This window comes from Ovis canadensis, chromosome 25, assembly GCF_042477335.2.
Source record: "Ovis canadensis isolate MfBH-ARS-UI-01 breed Bighorn chromosome 25, ARS-UI_OviCan_v2, whole genome shotgun sequence".
NCBI classification, from domain to species: Eukaryota; Metazoa; Chordata; class Mammalia; order Artiodactyla; family Bovidae; genus Ovis; species Ovis canadensis.
In genome coordinates, this window is record NC_091269.1 from 43,764,776 (window position 1) to 43,780,149 (window position 15,374).

At 52.9% G+C, this 15,374-nt stretch overlaps 1 protein-coding gene across 18 annotated transcripts in view; it reads left to right on the top strand.

The window, feature by feature from the left end:
* Positions 1-15,374, top strand: part of COL13A1 (collagen type XIII alpha 1 chain) — a 153,552-nt gene that overhangs the window by 111,875 nt on the left and 26,303 nt on the right. For 8 of the 18 annotated variants that reach the window (XM_069572480.1, XM_069572487.1, XM_069572479.1 and 5 more), the window contains 12 exons: positions 769-795; positions 3,871-3,924; positions 4,904-4,990; positions 5,780-5,833; positions 6,963-7,007; positions 7,382-7,450; positions 8,688-8,711; positions 10,157-10,219; positions 11,313-11,357; positions 11,730-11,882; positions 12,422-12,520; positions 13,850-13,894. In XM_069572480.1, coding sequence (XP_069428581.1) covers positions 769-795; positions 3,871-3,924; positions 4,904-4,990; positions 5,780-5,833; positions 6,963-7,007; positions 7,382-7,450; positions 8,688-8,711; positions 10,157-10,219; positions 11,313-11,357; positions 11,730-11,882; positions 12,422-12,520; positions 13,850-13,894 — 765 coding nt within the window. Of the gene's footprint in view, positions 1-768; positions 796-1,563; positions 1,627-3,870; positions 3,925-4,903; positions 4,991-5,779; positions 5,834-6,962; positions 7,008-7,381; positions 7,451-8,687; positions 8,712-10,156; positions 10,220-11,312; positions 11,358-11,729; positions 11,883-12,421; positions 12,521-13,849; positions 13,895-15,374 lie in introns of all 18 variants that reach the window. The other 10 variants (XM_069572476.1, XM_069572475.1, XM_069572478.1 and 7 more) reach the window with 4 other exon arrangements.

Consider the following 15,374-nt stretch of genomic DNA (forward strand, 5'->3'; position numbering starts at 1 on the left):
CCTTCCCTGTATACCTGAGCGGCAGCCCAAAGTCTCCACGTCTCATGTCTCTCCAAGAGGAGACTGGCCACCTCTTCTGTGCACCGCACCCCTCTCCCAGGTGAGAAAGTCCCCATGCCTTTCCTTCTCTCTGCCAGGGGGCTCCTGGAACCACTGTGGCCAGGATGAAGGTCAGTGGACCTTGAAACTCAAGACCTGAGGGGCATGATGGGAGGGGTGGAGAGAGCTGGGGTTTCAGGGGCTCAGTGGGTGGCCACTGGACCAAGGCAGGGGCAGACAGAATTCAGAACCATTGCCCTGAAAGCAATATGTATGCCAGATGCTCAGCTTGAACAACAGATGTTAACTAAGCCGCGCAAGCAACTGGCAAAGGTTTACCAGTCTCAGCTGAAGGTCCCACCAGCCTGCCAACGTGAAAGGAGTCTAGTGCTCTGCTTTACTCTACAGAATTCAGCCAGTGGGCAGGAACACTCCCGAAGCAGAAATTATCTATGTGGATCTCCTCCAGGTCACTTACAGGGACACGGCATCCAACGCAAATGCCCCTTCCTTCCTCTCCCTCCTCCTGGGCCGCCTGCCTCTCACCTGCCACCGTCTCACCTCGGGGAAGAATACGGAATAGTCCAGGCGGGGCCCGAGTCCGAGGCAGAGGAAAGCCCTGCGCTGACTGGACACTTCTGCCCCCAAATGCCTTCACTTCTCTACTCCTGGCCTCTCTCATCTGGCTCCCTCCCATTCTTTACCAGAGTCTTCTTTCCTCCCACACAGGGTGAACCTGGGATCCCAGGAGCCAAGGTACTGATACAGAGGAAATGTTCCGGGCAGCCCGGAGCATCAGGCGTGGGGTGGAGGTGGGATGGGCTGCTGTTGTTTTGCTCCTGGTCCCTTGAGGCTGATCCAGAGCTGGGGACCTGACTGAGCAGAGGAGAGCCCACCCTGGAGGGGCTTGCTTGTCAAGAATGCGCTGCAGATGCCTCGCGTCCCCCTCCCTGGATCCTGTCCCGGGCAACTGTCTGGTTTACATTCCCACCAGCTGCAGCAGGCGGTGACATGGTCCCCTACACCCACAGGGATCTGTCTCTCATCCAGTCCAATAAGAGGTATAACATGAGAAAAGTTTCCATGGTCAAAGACATTTGAGAAATAATGGACCTTGGAACTATTACACAGGCTTCTTTCCTGCAGGCCTTCTCAGAGCCTTTACTGTGCTAAATATACATTGGGAAACTCTTTTGGGGGCCGCAGAGAATGAGATGGTTAGATAGCATCACTGACTCAATGGACATGAATTTGAGCAAATTCCGAGAGATAGTGAAGGATAGGGTAGTCTGGCATGCTGCAGTCCATGAGGTCGCAAAGAGTCGGACACGACTGAGCAACTAAAGAAAAACAAAGTAACTTCTGCAGCATTTTCAAACTTTCTGATGAGGACAATCTTTTTTTAAGAGGTGCCTCTTAGGGGGCAGGTACTCTGGAAACACTCGTCTATGATTCCTGCCCCTTGTACCCCTCACCACTCCCACCCCATCCTCTTATCAGTGACTTTTTCTTCTTACCCCAAAGGGAGACCCAGGAGCAACAGGGAAGCCGGGGCCCCCAGGTTTGCCGGGAAAGAGGGGGCAGAGGGTAGGATACTGTGTCTCTGAGTGTGTGCTCCCTTCATCCTGGCCTCTCCTGGTCCCCCTGCCGTTCCCACCCCCCGCCCCCATGGTTGTCAGGCTGCTTGCAGTGTGAGGAGGGTGCATGTGTCTCCAGGAAGAAGGGAGTGCTGGCCAGGATGGCCTGCAAATCTTCGGAAATTCACACTCGAGGGCAGAGCCTTTCTCCCTGAAAGCCACTGGGTACCCCAGGGGAAAGCCCAGCAGAAGGAAGAGAGGTCCTCCCTGCCCCTGCTCCCATCCCCCAGGACCTCAGCAGAGCAGCCCCACACCCTTCCCCTTAGACCACCCCCGCCTCAGACAGGGGTATGCCCCCGCTAAAGCCACAGGCACTGCAGGGCGAGCTGGGGCCTTAGGATTCATGTCCCTCTCATCACTGGGGCTTTTACTTGGCCCTCCTCGCCTCCCGCGTGTGTGTGCTTAGTAGCTCAGCCATGTCCAGCTCTTTGCAACCCCATGGACTGCAGCCCGCCAGGCTCCTCTGTCCCTGGGGATTCTCCAGGCAAGAACACTGGAGTGGGGTGCCATGCCCTCCTCCTGTCATTCACTCTTTCTGCCCCAGGGCAGGTGGCAAGGGGATGACTGCTAAAGACCCTATGCGACACCGTTTGTGTTGGCCGCTGAAAAGTTCGTTGAGCCATCCGAGTGAATTATGAGCGCAGGGCCCTCAGTGTATATTATTACATATGAGAACCACCATCAGCCTAGAGCAAGCGGAGCTTCTCACGCTGGCCTGGAGGGGCACTCTCGAGGGGCCCTCCCGATACAGGACGCTGTGAATCCAAGTGAAGTCTGTGACACAGAAGGAGGAGCATCAGGAGAGCTGGGTGCCTCACTGAGGGCGTTGTCCACAGTCACAGAGACCCTTCCTCTCTGCAATGAGAGCGGGGCTCTGGGACCTAAGTCACGGGCAAGAAAAAGTATTCTTTGGTGGTAGAATAGAGAAGGGTACTTGTTTACTGGGCTTCCCTGGTAGCTCAGCTGGTAAAGAATCCGCCTGCAACACAGGAGACCCCGGTTCGATCCCTGGGTCAGGAAGACCCCCTGGAGAAGGGAACAGCTACCCACTCCAGTGTTCTTGGGCTTCCCTGGTGGCTCAGCTGGTAAAGGATCCACATGCGGTGTGGGAGACCTGGGTTCGATCCCTGGGTTGGGAAGATCCCCCAGAGAAGGGAACGGCTACCCACTCCAATATTTTGGCCTGGAGAATTCCGTGGACTGTATAGTCCGTGGGGTCGTAAAGAGTCGGACACAACCGAGCGACTTTTGCTTGTTTACTAGGGCTGCCCTAACACGGGACCACTGACTGGGTGGCTTCAGCAGCAGACAATGACTGGCCCACAGTGCTGAGGCCGGAAGTCCGAGATCAGGTGTCAGCGGGGTTGGACACCCTTCTGCGGGATGTCCCGTGCCTCTCTCCTGGTTCCTGGGAGCTTGCTGGCATTCCTGGTCTTCCTTGGCTTGTTGAAGCATCACCCCAGTCTCTGCCTTCGTCTTCACGTGGTGTTCTCCCCATATGCATGTCTGTGTCCAAAGTTCCCTTTTCTTTATAAGGACACCGATCTTCCTGGATTAGGGGCCCACCTGACTCCAGGGTGACCTCATAATTTAGCTAATTACATCTCTAGTGGTCCAATTGCCAAGTAAGGTCACATTCTGAGATACCTGGAGTTAGGACTCCAGCATATGAATTTCATAGGACACAATTCAACCTGAGGCACACTTCTCAAAATATTCCTCCAAAGGAGAAGTGCCGGTATGATGGGTTTAGTCCTCCCTAGAGGCAGGGGGGAGGTGTGCAGAAAGCTCTCCCTAGAGACCAGGAGCATCTAATTGCTAGATGTTACAAACATAAAAAACAGCAAAGCAGTTTTTAAAAAGTAACGCCAAATATTTGCATTCTGAATGGCTCACGTCTCCCTAGGAGACCCCCCAAAGGAACTCAATGCTGTTGGTTCCTCTCCCTCCATATATGCCAAGGGCCCTGCCCACACAGGACTGGGAGGACAATGATACCAGTGGGAAGTGTCCCAAGGAAGGAGTCAGGTCCCTGATAGGGTCCAGCAGGAAGTGAGTCCTTCAGAGAACAGCCCAGGTAAGGGCAGGGAGGCAGGAGAGAAGAAAGTTAAGACCCTCCGTTGGAGGGCTGGTCCCTTCGCCAACAGACTAGAGAAATAGCTCCTAACCCAAACTGTCTGCATCTCCTCCACAGGGTGAAAAGGGGGCTGCGGGGTCCCCAGGGCCACTCGGCCTCTTGGGGCAGAAGGTGGGTAGCAACCAGCTCTGAATGGTGGGTTCTGTGTAGAGGTCCAGCATCCATCCCCACCCACATTTCCCACCCTGCACATTCACAAGGGCCCCAGCATTACAGGGGTCCCTCCCAGATTGGGGAAAAGCAGGTGGAACACAGCCAGATTCTGTTTTGGGGGACAGAAGCATGGGATACCACATGGGAGGTCCTGACTGTCCCCAAAAAGCCCCAAATTCAAAGAATTTACTAGCTATGACTTGGTCTGATTTCTCTCCACCAGGTCTGAAAGTGTAGTCTACAGTATGTGAGCTCCACAGACATTCCATTAAAAAAAAAAAGAAGTCAAATAAGTTTGGCTCTATACAATAGCACCCTCAGAATTCTACTCAATACTCTGTAATGGGCTATACGGGAAAAGAATCTGAAAAAGAGTGGATATATGTACATATGTATGTATGTATAACTGATTTTCTTTACTGTATACCTGAAACCGACCCAAGTCAACCATATGCCAATAAAAAATTTTTTAATAAATAAAGCAGGCTCCTCAGAGAGTCATGAGCACCTTGGCCTGTCCAAGAGGCTCCTGGCACCCCGTGGTGAAGGAGCCTGGAAAACTTCACTTCATTTTGCCTTTCCGACATTGTTTGGCCACCAGACCCCTCTCTGTCACAGTCTGAATATTCCCAACCTGCTGAGGGAGTGTTCCCTGAAACACACTTTGAGAAACCTCGATTCTGGTCCTGCGGGGATCTTGTTCTGGCTTGCACCTGTTCCACTTGAGTAACCAGCTCCATTCTCTCCTCACATCCCATAGCCAGGCTTCTCAAAGCCTCTGGTCCCCAGCCATGCTGGAGCCCACGGTTCCCCAACATTCAGCACAGACTGAGGGGCAGGCTGCTGTCTTCAGTCCTTTGAGCTATGAGGGGAGAAAAGACAGGGACCAACCACCTCCCGCAAAGTTAGTGATGGGAACTCTACCTTCCACCCCCAGGGGGAAAAAGGCGATGCTGGAAACTCCATTGGAGGAGGCCGAGGGGAGCCCGGTCCCCCAGGGCTTCCTGGACCCCCAGGGCCAAAGGTGAGTCTTTCCCTGGGATCAGTGCTCAAGTCAGGTGTTGGCCTGTGTTCCTTATCCCTAGTCCATCTGGGGGACTCTGTATCCTGGGCACCTTGCCTTCTCTCCTCCTCTGTGTGGTTGTTCCAGTGGATTCTAAAAAGGTCTGAGCTCCTGGGACCGAGCTCCTATTTCCAAGCTGTGACCTTGACCCTCCAAAAGACATGCCCTATCTGGGGCAGTTGGAAGTAGGAGCCATTGACTCAAATGGCTCTGATGTAGCTGAGTCAAGGACCAGGGGCTGCCAGGTCTTTGGATAATCAGAAAGGCCCGTAGCCTGGACTCTGAATCGGCAACAGAGACTCCTGTCTCTCCCTGCTCCTCCGGTCCTAGGCCTCCTGGGGCCCCCTCCCCACATGCCTAGGCCCTTCTCACTCACCTCTGCCTCCCAGGCAGGACCTGGTGAGGTGAGCAAGTGTTCCAGGCTCCAAAATGACCTGCCTCCTACAGCCGGAAGTTGATGAGGGTCCATAGTTAGGGGCCTCAACAAGCTGGACACGTGTGTTAACTAAGAACTGAGGAGGGCCTGGCAGCACAGAACTCAGAGGGAGAAAGGAATAGATCAGGAGGGCTGCTTGGAGGAGGTGGGCCTGGGCAGGGCCCAAGGGTGGGGAAGTCAGACAGGTGGAATAGGGGGAGTTAGGAGATAACCAGGCAAAGAGATAGAGCCCAGAGACACTTGCTACAACATGAACGGCTGGATCGTCTCTTGCCCCCCGCGTGTCCTCATCCCATCTCTCTCCTGTTGCCCAGGGGGAAGCTGGAGCAGATGGCCAGGCAGGCCCCCCAGGACGGCAAGGAGACAAGGTACAGAGGGCCCCGATCTAAGAGCTGCAGGATGAGGGTCAGCTCAGGAGCTCAGAGGGAGAGAGTCTCGGCCGTCCCTGCCACCGGGCCCCCAGGCACAGGGCTGACGGCCGTGACTCCTGCCTGCCATCTCTTGTGGTCACCTTGGGCTTTGGGGAAGCCTCTGAGATGGCGGCCAGGCGCAGGCAGGCCCGGGGATGAAACGCTGGGCCTGGGGAACGCAGTGACCCAGAGCCCCTGCATCTACTATTTTCTAACCGCTGGTAAAGGCAGGCTCCATTCTCTCCAGCTCCCCCTGTTGACAGGTCAGCATGGTGTTGCTGTGGGCACTGTAAGACTGTGGGTGCGGGGAGGTGCCGGCTGCTATTTGGAGGTGACGCTCCCTGAGCTGACCAACTGAGGGGTCAGCAGAAGTTGAGTTATATTAAAGGGTTTGTTTTCCCTTTATTTTTACTTTCTGTCTTCATTTTTGAAGCTGTGTTCAGTGTTCATATTTTCCCAGATCAAGTATGGAACTATGCTTTGCTTTTCACAATTTATACCACCTTTCATTTATTTCCCACGGTTCTGTCCTATTTCCAACAAGTACAAATCCTCCCCCACCCAACCTGCTCCAGGAGGCAGGGTATTTCTAATCCCTCACCCTGGCCCCCCGCGTTTCCTCCCACAGTTTGGGTCTTCCACCAGCAGACAGGAACCGCCGGGGCTCTCCACTGCGATTGGCGACCACCCAGGCAATTGGCAAAAAGTTTCTGAACCCTTGCTCCTTGAGCAGGATGGGAACAGAGGGGCAGAGGGTCTGGTCTCTGCTCCCAAGGAGGTGGCTGACTTAGGGGACTAAAGAGAAGTGCCCAGACAAACAAGGATAGAATCACCAACAGCTAACGCAGGACAGAAATAAGACCTTCCAGTGTGAAGCTGGAGGGAGCTCAGAGGGAGAGAGGCATGCGGGCTGGTGGAGGCGCTTCCCGAGGGGTGGACCCTGCATGAGCTGGAGCCCTGCACCCTCCTGGCCTGGGCTGAGCTGAGCCTCCCGGCCCCTCCAGGGACCCAGCACAGACCATCTGGGGACATCAGATTCTCTGTAGCCACTTTATGCCCATTTCACTTCAATTTTGTCCTGCAACAGGGGGAGCCTGGAGCAGCTGGAGAACAGGGACCTACTGGCCCCAAGGTATGTGCATCTCTCATCCAGAGAATCAGGGCAGCCCAGCCCAGCTCCCTGGGGCCATGGTGTGAAGTGGCTCATCTGGGGCTCTCCGGGAAGAGCAGTCTGGCCAGCTGGGTTGTGTGGCTAGGGTGTCTGACATTGCAGCCACAATCAGACTCAGCGTCCCCCAGGTCTGTCTAGTCTAGGGCTCTCCACTGGTTCTGGATTCCCGGAGCATCCTCTGAGTGTGTCTGGAGCCCCAGGAGCCACCGCCAGCGGCTCTGGATCCACCTGTGCAGCCAGCGTCGGCTCTGATCCCCTTTGGCAGGAACAGGAGGTGCCTGTCCTGAGGTCCCCGCTGGCCCAGACCCTGGGTACAGGTGTCATTTGTCTCCTAGGGCTCCAAGGGCGAAACTGGGAAAGGAGAGATGGTGGACTACAATGGCAACATCAACGAGGCTCTCCAGGTGAGCGGGGCCACCCAGAGATGGAGGTCTGGGGTTCCTCGTGGGCCTTGGGGCTGGGCCCCAGGCCTGCTGGGAGATCTGAGCCTCTAACCCTCTAAGGCCTGGCCACTAGGCAGAGCTTCCAAGGAGCTCCCTTGTCTTCTCTCCTTCGGCCTCCCCCAGGCACACAGCTCCCTCATTTGAAATCCAAGTGGCCCAGCTCTGGGTCACCGAGAGTCGTAAGTGGAGCATCCTGGCACCTGTGGGGTGCTGGCCCACTTGTGGTTCTGGGACTCCCATTTCTCTGGCACACAAACTCCCCCTTCACTTGGCAGCACTTGTCTTCCTGTGACCCATCTACCTTTGTGTCCGTGTAATAGTCCAGGTTCATACGGCTCCCTCCTTTAAAAGTGGCGTTCTTGGGACTTCCCTGGTGATCCAGTGGTTGAGACTCCATGCTTCTACTGCAGGGAGCCTGGGTTTAATCCTTGGTTGGGGAACTAAGATCCCTCATGCCATAAAAATTTTTTTGTAAAAAAGTGGGGTGTAGTGACATTTGGGGCTGGTTGATCTGGGTTGTGGGAAGGCTGTCCCGTGTGCCAGAGGATGTTCAGCAGCATTCCGGGTCTCTACCCCCTAGATTCCAATAGATGGCACCTATGTCATTGCCTCTCAGCTGTAAAAAACAAAGTATGTCTCTGCACACTGCCGAATGTCCCCAGGGGGACAAAATCACCCCAGACTGAGAACCGCTCCTTTAAAGGAATCCTTGTACCTATGTGAATCCATTTTCAAGGTGTACAGATTTTTTTAAATGCCAACAATTGTCCCTCTAATTTATTTCCAAGTAGTTCCGTGTTTTGTTCTACTGTGTTTAAAGGGAGGTACATCAGAGCCTTAAATCTGGGTCTTAGAAGAAGGGGGAAGATGAAGGGAGGGTCCCGGTCAGTGATTAGAAAGAAGACATGCTTCTTTCTTCCCTCTCTGGTAAAGGGACAGTTTGCAGTCCCCTTTAAGGCTTGTCTGAGTCTGTTGTAGACAGCATTTGGTGCTTGTGGGGTGTTCTCTGTTCAGTGATAACGATCCTCTGGGAGAGGTAAAGGTGGGGTGAGTCTGAGAGACACAGAATCCCCGAGAGGGTCTACCTCTGTGGTGCTCCTTCAAGGGGCCCAGCGCCCACACTTCAGGACTGTTTTGAGGGACCTTCCAGGTGGCTCTTGATTTGCTCTTCAACTGATCATGTGATGTTGATTTTTAGGAGATCCGGACACTGGCCTTGATGGTGAGTCCTCGTCCCTTGATTCCCCCCAGGTGCTGGGCTGAGGGCTGGGAGTGGGCAACCTGAAAGCCAAGCCTGGAGGTCTCCCCTCCAGAAGGTTAGGGTAGACCCTGCTGTGCTGGGGCAGGGACTGGCCTGAGCCTGAGCAGGATCATAGCTGTCATCTGGAGTGGCTCTTCACCAGCTCAGCAGGGTGCTCTTGTCAAAGGATAAATGCTGGGTTGGGTTCTCTTTGCAGCGGCATCGAAAAAGTAATGGTATGGAGGAAGATATTTCTATGTTTCTCCTTTTACCCAACCTTTCACTAATAAAGTATAATCCTAAGAAATCAGTAGCAGTCCTCCACCTTTCCTGGAAATCAACTTCATTATTAGCATCTGGAAAACCGGTGTATTCTAAGCCTGGATCCTGCCTGGATGCCCACCAGTGATAGGCTCTCAGTGAAGATCTGCAGTTAAAACGATCACCACCTGCTTTAACTTCCAAGTCAGAGAAAAGAGGAGAGATTAAGAAGTTCTCAAACTACTCATATTTTATGTCATTCAATATTTTTTAGTGGCCATATGCCAGAGAACACACTTAGAGATGATACAAATCCAGAATTAAGCACTGGTCATATGATGCCTCAAACCCAGAGATTGGTATTAACCAAATGGTTCTAGAATCAGTGAGCTTCATTTGGAAACACTAAAATATATTATTTGAAAGAGCTATTTGAAACAAAACTTTCATGGAAAAATTTTTTAATTTTTAAAATCAACCTTGAATTAACTGTACATACTATAAAATGTACCCACTTTAGGTGTAGAATTTGTTGAGTTTTGACAAATGTATATAGCCTTGTATCCACCACCTCAATCACTACAGAAAATTCCTTCATGAGACTCAAGAGTCAATCCCACACTTACCCCACTGATCGCTTTCTGGCACCACAGCTTAGATCTGTCTTCAGTTCTGGAGTTTCTTATGGATGGAGTCAATCAGTATGTCAGCCTCCGCATCCGACTTCTTTTGCTCTGCGTCACGTGTCAGAGTTTCTTTCCTGGCATGGCCTGGGCCGTGCTTGGTTCTTTTTCACTGCTGTATAATATTCCAGACACTCACCCGCTGATGGACATTTGGATTGTTGCCCAGTCACTGTCAGGGAAGGTCAGATTTGTCTTCTAGGAACCCGAGGACTCCCCAGGGCTTAGAGGGAAGGGGAGGAAGAGGCTGATAGGTGTGGCTCTAGGATCCCCACCCCTGTCTTTAGCCTAAACACACTCAGAGCTCACCTGCCTTACACTGTGTGATCTCCTTGTTATTTTCTTTGCAAAAAAAAAAAAAAAGTGTTCCTAGAAGCTGATGAAATGTTTGGAAATAATCAGCCTCCACATACACCTACCTGGAGACAGGCCATCCCTCCTCAGTCGTAAAGTTCTCCCACGAGTCTCTCTTTCCTTTCCTAGGGGCCCCCTGGTCTTCCTGGGCAGATCGGCCCACCCGGAGCTCCAGGGATCCCAGGCGAGAAGGTAACACTGTCTTGACCAGGCAGATGCAGACCCTGCAGAAGCCCCACATGCGTCTCTGAGCACGGGACCCCCGGCTGCCCCTATCTGTGTCTTTCTCATGTTCCCAGGGCCACTACCCGACTCCAGCCTGAAATTCTCCCCAAGCTCCAAGGCGCCGCCTGCCCTCCATCCCTCCCACACCCTCAGCTCTGCCTTTCTCCCCTCACCGTCTGTCTCAGGCTCCTGTAATTCACAGGCCCCTCTGTTACGGTGAGGCCTGGATCTAGACGAGCTCGCACCCTAGCTGGACCCACAGCAGGGACCCAACCCACCATCACAGCACGTAGCACTTGAGCCCCTCCCCAGTCTCACCCCTCCCTCCATTCCTGCTTCCTTTTGTCCTCTGCCCTCATCCCTGCGGGTTTTCTCAGAAAGCCATGCTCATTTGTCCTTCTGCCCTCTACTCATGAGGCCTTCTGCCCTGAAGTCCCTTCTTGTCTCCCGTACCATTCAAAGTCCTCATATTTCAATCCCACCTCGAAGGCTGCCACCTTCTCCCCGAAGCCTTACCTGATCTGCCAGGAGGAATTCACCACTCTTCCCTCTCAGCTTGCTTTGGTGGTGCAGCTGGTTATTTGCTGTGCTGTGCTTAGTCACTCAGTCATGTCTGACTCTTCGTGACCCCAGGGACTGTAGCCTGCCAGGCTCCTCTGTCCATGGGGACTCTCCAGGCAAAAACCCTGGAGTGGGTTGCCATGCCCTTCTCCAGGCGATCTTCCCAACCCAGGGCTTGAACCCAGGTCTCCCAGATAGCAGGTGGATTCTTTACCATCTGAGCCGTGAGGGAAGCCCAAGGATACTGGAGTGGGTAGACTGTCCTTCTCCAGGGGAACTTGGATCTTCCCTACCCAGGAGTCAAACTGGGATCCACTGTTCATTAACCACAGGCCTTGGGCTCACAACTCTGCACTGGGGTCCTCACCTGTAAAACAGTCAGTGAAAGTGCATACCTTCCACATTAGTGCTGAGGACACCTGACCCAGCAAGTGCTATGTAAATAAGAGTTACTGTTCTCCTCTGGTCCAAGAGTGACCTTGGGTTGTTCTGGCTGCAGGGGGAGATTGGACTGCCAGGCCCTCCCGGACTCGATGGGGAAAAGGTAAGGACACGCCCAGACAGACCTCTAAAGATTGTCTTTGCCCTGGTGGTGAGGGTGCAGAAGGCTCTGGAAGGAGCCCGGGTGCACACCTTGTGGGGAAGGGAGGAGAGGGGAGGGGGGACCCGCCTGAAGAAGCCCCCTGATCCCCACTGCTGGCCCCAGGAGGAGCCAGGCAGACCCACGCTGGGATGGGCCGGGGCTGGTGGCCAAGGCCCCTCAGATTCGCACAGGCAACTGCACAGACTCTCTGCCTGGTCCAATAAAGCACCAAAGAGCCAAGTCCTTTGGGGCCCCCACACCCCATTCTTTCATGTTCTTCCCCTCGATCCTCCATGAGTGTATCTAAATACATGTTGTTGATCTTTTCTCAAGGGACCTCGAGGCAAACCAGGAGATGTGGGCCCTCCTGGTCCCCAAGGCCCCCCAGGAAAGCCTGGGCCTGCAGGAATGAAGGGAGAAGACGGCCTCCCGGGGAGCCCCGGAGAGAAGGGGGAGAGAGGGGAGACGGGGCAGCCAGGACCACCGGTGAGCGCCAGGGCCCACCTAGCATGATACAGCTGTGTGCTGTGCCCACTGCAGCTGGAAACCAGGGTCAGGAGCAGGGGACAGGGGCTCGCCTGCTTTCGCCTCCAGCCTTACTTTATGAAAGCTAGTTTCCTGCCTCAAGAGACCTGAGTCCCGCTCTGTCAGCTCCCATTCACAGCAAAGTCACTGAGCCTGGCAGAGCCTCTGTTGCCTCATCTGTAAAATGGGGATGATAATACCATCCCTGGATACCTCACTGGGTTGTTGGGAAGATAAAGTTGTGGGTGTAAAACTGTCTCTTGGGATAGCATACCGAAGCCCTAGACCCAGGAGAGGTACAAACAAGGGACCTTGCCCAGGCCAGCTAGGTTTGACCTAGGAACGTTCTTTGGGCCTCACAGCTTCCATCTGAGAAATAGACGGCACCCTAGACATCTGCTTTTGGGAGAAGGGAGTCCCACGTGCAGGCTGCAGCTTGTCCACAGACCTCAGTGTGATGGCCTAGCCCTTGATTAACAGAGATCTTTGTCAATCCGTAGGGTCTAGACGGCCCAACTGGGGAGAAAGGAGAACCAGGTGACCAAGGGAGAGCCGGAGCGACTGGACTTCCTGGCCCAATCGGGCTCCCAGGATTTATAGTAAGGCGAGGGGACTGAGCATCACGGTTGCCAGCAGACCTCTGCTGACGAGGGCAAGCAAGTTGGGTGCCCTGACTGCGGTCACCTGCCTAGCAGGTGCCTGGTGTGATGAGGCTGCACCGACCTCATCTGCCATCCCAAACTGGGGATGGGAGGGTCCTCTGAATGAGCAGCTGCTCCCTGAGGGGCAGATAGGTGTCAACAGGGGTTCCAGCTCCCTCCGCTCACAACATGATGGCCTCCCTCTCCAGGGGCCAACAGAGTTCAAAGGTGCCAGAACCTTGAACTTGGAGGAATTCTCTTCTTAGAAGTAGAAAGAACCTCAGAGGTCAACCAGTCCCACCTCTGACCCAGTGCAGGGGCCCTCGGAGGCCACTGACTGCCCACTCGGCTGGGACAGGCAGGCAGCTGGTGGCTTCCTGACATGTCCCCTCCAAACTGGAGGGAGTGCTCCCTATGTGGTGTGAGGGTCCCCCATCAACACGCTGTGGGCCTGGCTCTGCTTCTGGAGCCGTATTTGCTTTCGGTAGCTGCATAGCAGGTCACCACAAATTCAGTGGCTTAAAACAGTACACGTGTTATGGCAGTGTCCCTGGGTCAGGAGTCCAGGCACGGGGCCTCCACCCAGCGCTTCTCGAGGCTGCAGTCAGGTTGCCATCAGCTGCGTTCCCGTTTAGCGCTGGGGTCCTCTGCTGAGCTCACTGCCGCTGGCATAACTCAGTCCTTTCTATAGTAGGACTGAGTCCCTCAGCTCCTACAGGTCACCTATGGTTCCCGACCACACAGCCTTTCTCATAGTAGGCAGAGCACATTACAGTAGCCTGCTTCTTCAAGGCCAAGGCCAGCAGGAGTGTCTCAGTGCATGCAAGCAAGACAGAGAGGTGTGTGTATGTGTGTGTGAGAGAGACATACTTGTAACACAGTCTTAACCTATCAGTTGTATAACATCTGTATAATTTGTACCTAAGCTTATAACATAATCACAAGAGAGACAGACCATCACCTTTGCCACAGGCTGTATTCTGTTGGTTAGAGACAAGTCTCAGGTCTATGCTAGGGTCTCTACCCTATAGGATCCATGCAGAATATCAGCCTCTCCTCCCATGTGCTGTTAATAGAACCTCAGATTCAGGAAGCCAGTGATCACAGGCTCCCTGTCCCGGTCTTCATCCTCAGGCCAGTTACCCCCCATAGCTTCCCAGGCGATCCTTGCAGACACCTAGACACAGCCTAGTCCTAGTCCTTGTCTGGTTTGTCACAGATTTGAGGGTGACTATCCCGGACTCCCCGGAGTGCTGGCATCCATGCCGTGTTGTTTTCTGTCCACAGGGAGAGAAAGGAGAACCAGGGGAGAAGGGTGACCCAGGGATGGAGGTAGGTTGTGCCTGCTCTGCAGCTTGTGTCACGGGGATTGTGACAGGGACCTCATCACGCCACAGCCTCCAGTGGGCACAGCATAGCCATGCTCTAGAAGGAAACTCACAACCCCCTGGCACAGGAAGAGGGCAGGAAACCAGATTTCCTGAGCGTTTCAGGATCGTTGTGAAGTTCGCTCCACTGATCAGGTCCCTCAGCGGCATTCACATGGCGCCTGCCAAGCTCCGTTCCCAGCGCTAGAGCCTGGAGACAGGAGATAAGCAGACCGCCCCTGCGCAGCAAGCAGTCTCCACCTGTGGGGAGATAAGCAGACCGGCCCTGCGCAGCAAGCAGTCTCCACCTGTGGGCACTAGAATGGCAGCAGCTCGGGGGGGCGGGCGAGCACCCCAGCGGATGGGTCTTTGGGGCAGCGTCTGTAGTAGGAGTTTGCCCAGAAGCTCCAGAGGTAGGGTTTCCAGGGAGAGACAGTATTCTTATGAGAAATGTGGTGGTGAAGAGGAAAGGAGAGAACTGTGGAGTGAGAAGTAGTCAGGCTGGAAGCCACCTTCTCATAAGACAGGAGGGGATCAGGCTCAAGGAAAGAGCCAGGAAAGCAAGAGAAATCAAGGATGCATGAGGGAGAGGCTATTTGTTGGGAGAGCCTGCACCACCCCAACACCACCGCAGAGAGAGACCCCCAAACCTTCTCAGTCCCCAGAGAAGTCTCCTCAGTCACCCTTCAATGTCACCAAGCCCCGTCAGCATTTAGTAACCCAGACTTGATTATAGAACACGTGTGTTATTTATTTGGATAGCCTCCTAAGGAAATGCTCTGAAATTCAGGAAACACATAATATGCAAAAATGTTCCTTCCAGATGTATTTAAAGTACAAATTGGAAACAGCCTGCATTTCTAACAAGGAGGAAATGATTAAATAACTTACCACAACAATACTAATGGTAATAATAGTCCCCATGTTGGAGAGTTTTTCTTATGCCAAGCCCTGCTCCAAGCTCTGACTAGTAGGAAATCATTTTTATTCCATTCAGTGAAAGAGCTGAATATATATATATATATATATATTTTATCATCATAAGTATAGATACACATTCAAATACATTTTATGTATCAAAAGAGTGTAGAAAAAATGAAGCAAAATATTAGCATTACTCAGATATTTATGCATTTTCTTTCTTTCAGTTCTCTTTTTCAATTAATTTATTTTTTAACTGAAAGATAATTGCTTTACAGAATTTTGTTGTTTACTGTCAAACCTCAACATGAATCAGCCATAGGTATACATTCTCTTTAATTTACTATGTTAATGAATTTGTATTCCTTTAAAAATGTTAACATTTAAAATGATCACATAATAAAATTGACTTTTCAGGTCCATGAATTTTAATATATGCATGATTTGTGTAAACTCTACTCCCATCAGGATATATGATTTACTTGTTTATACTAAGAAAAAAAAAGTAGTAAACATTTTTTTTA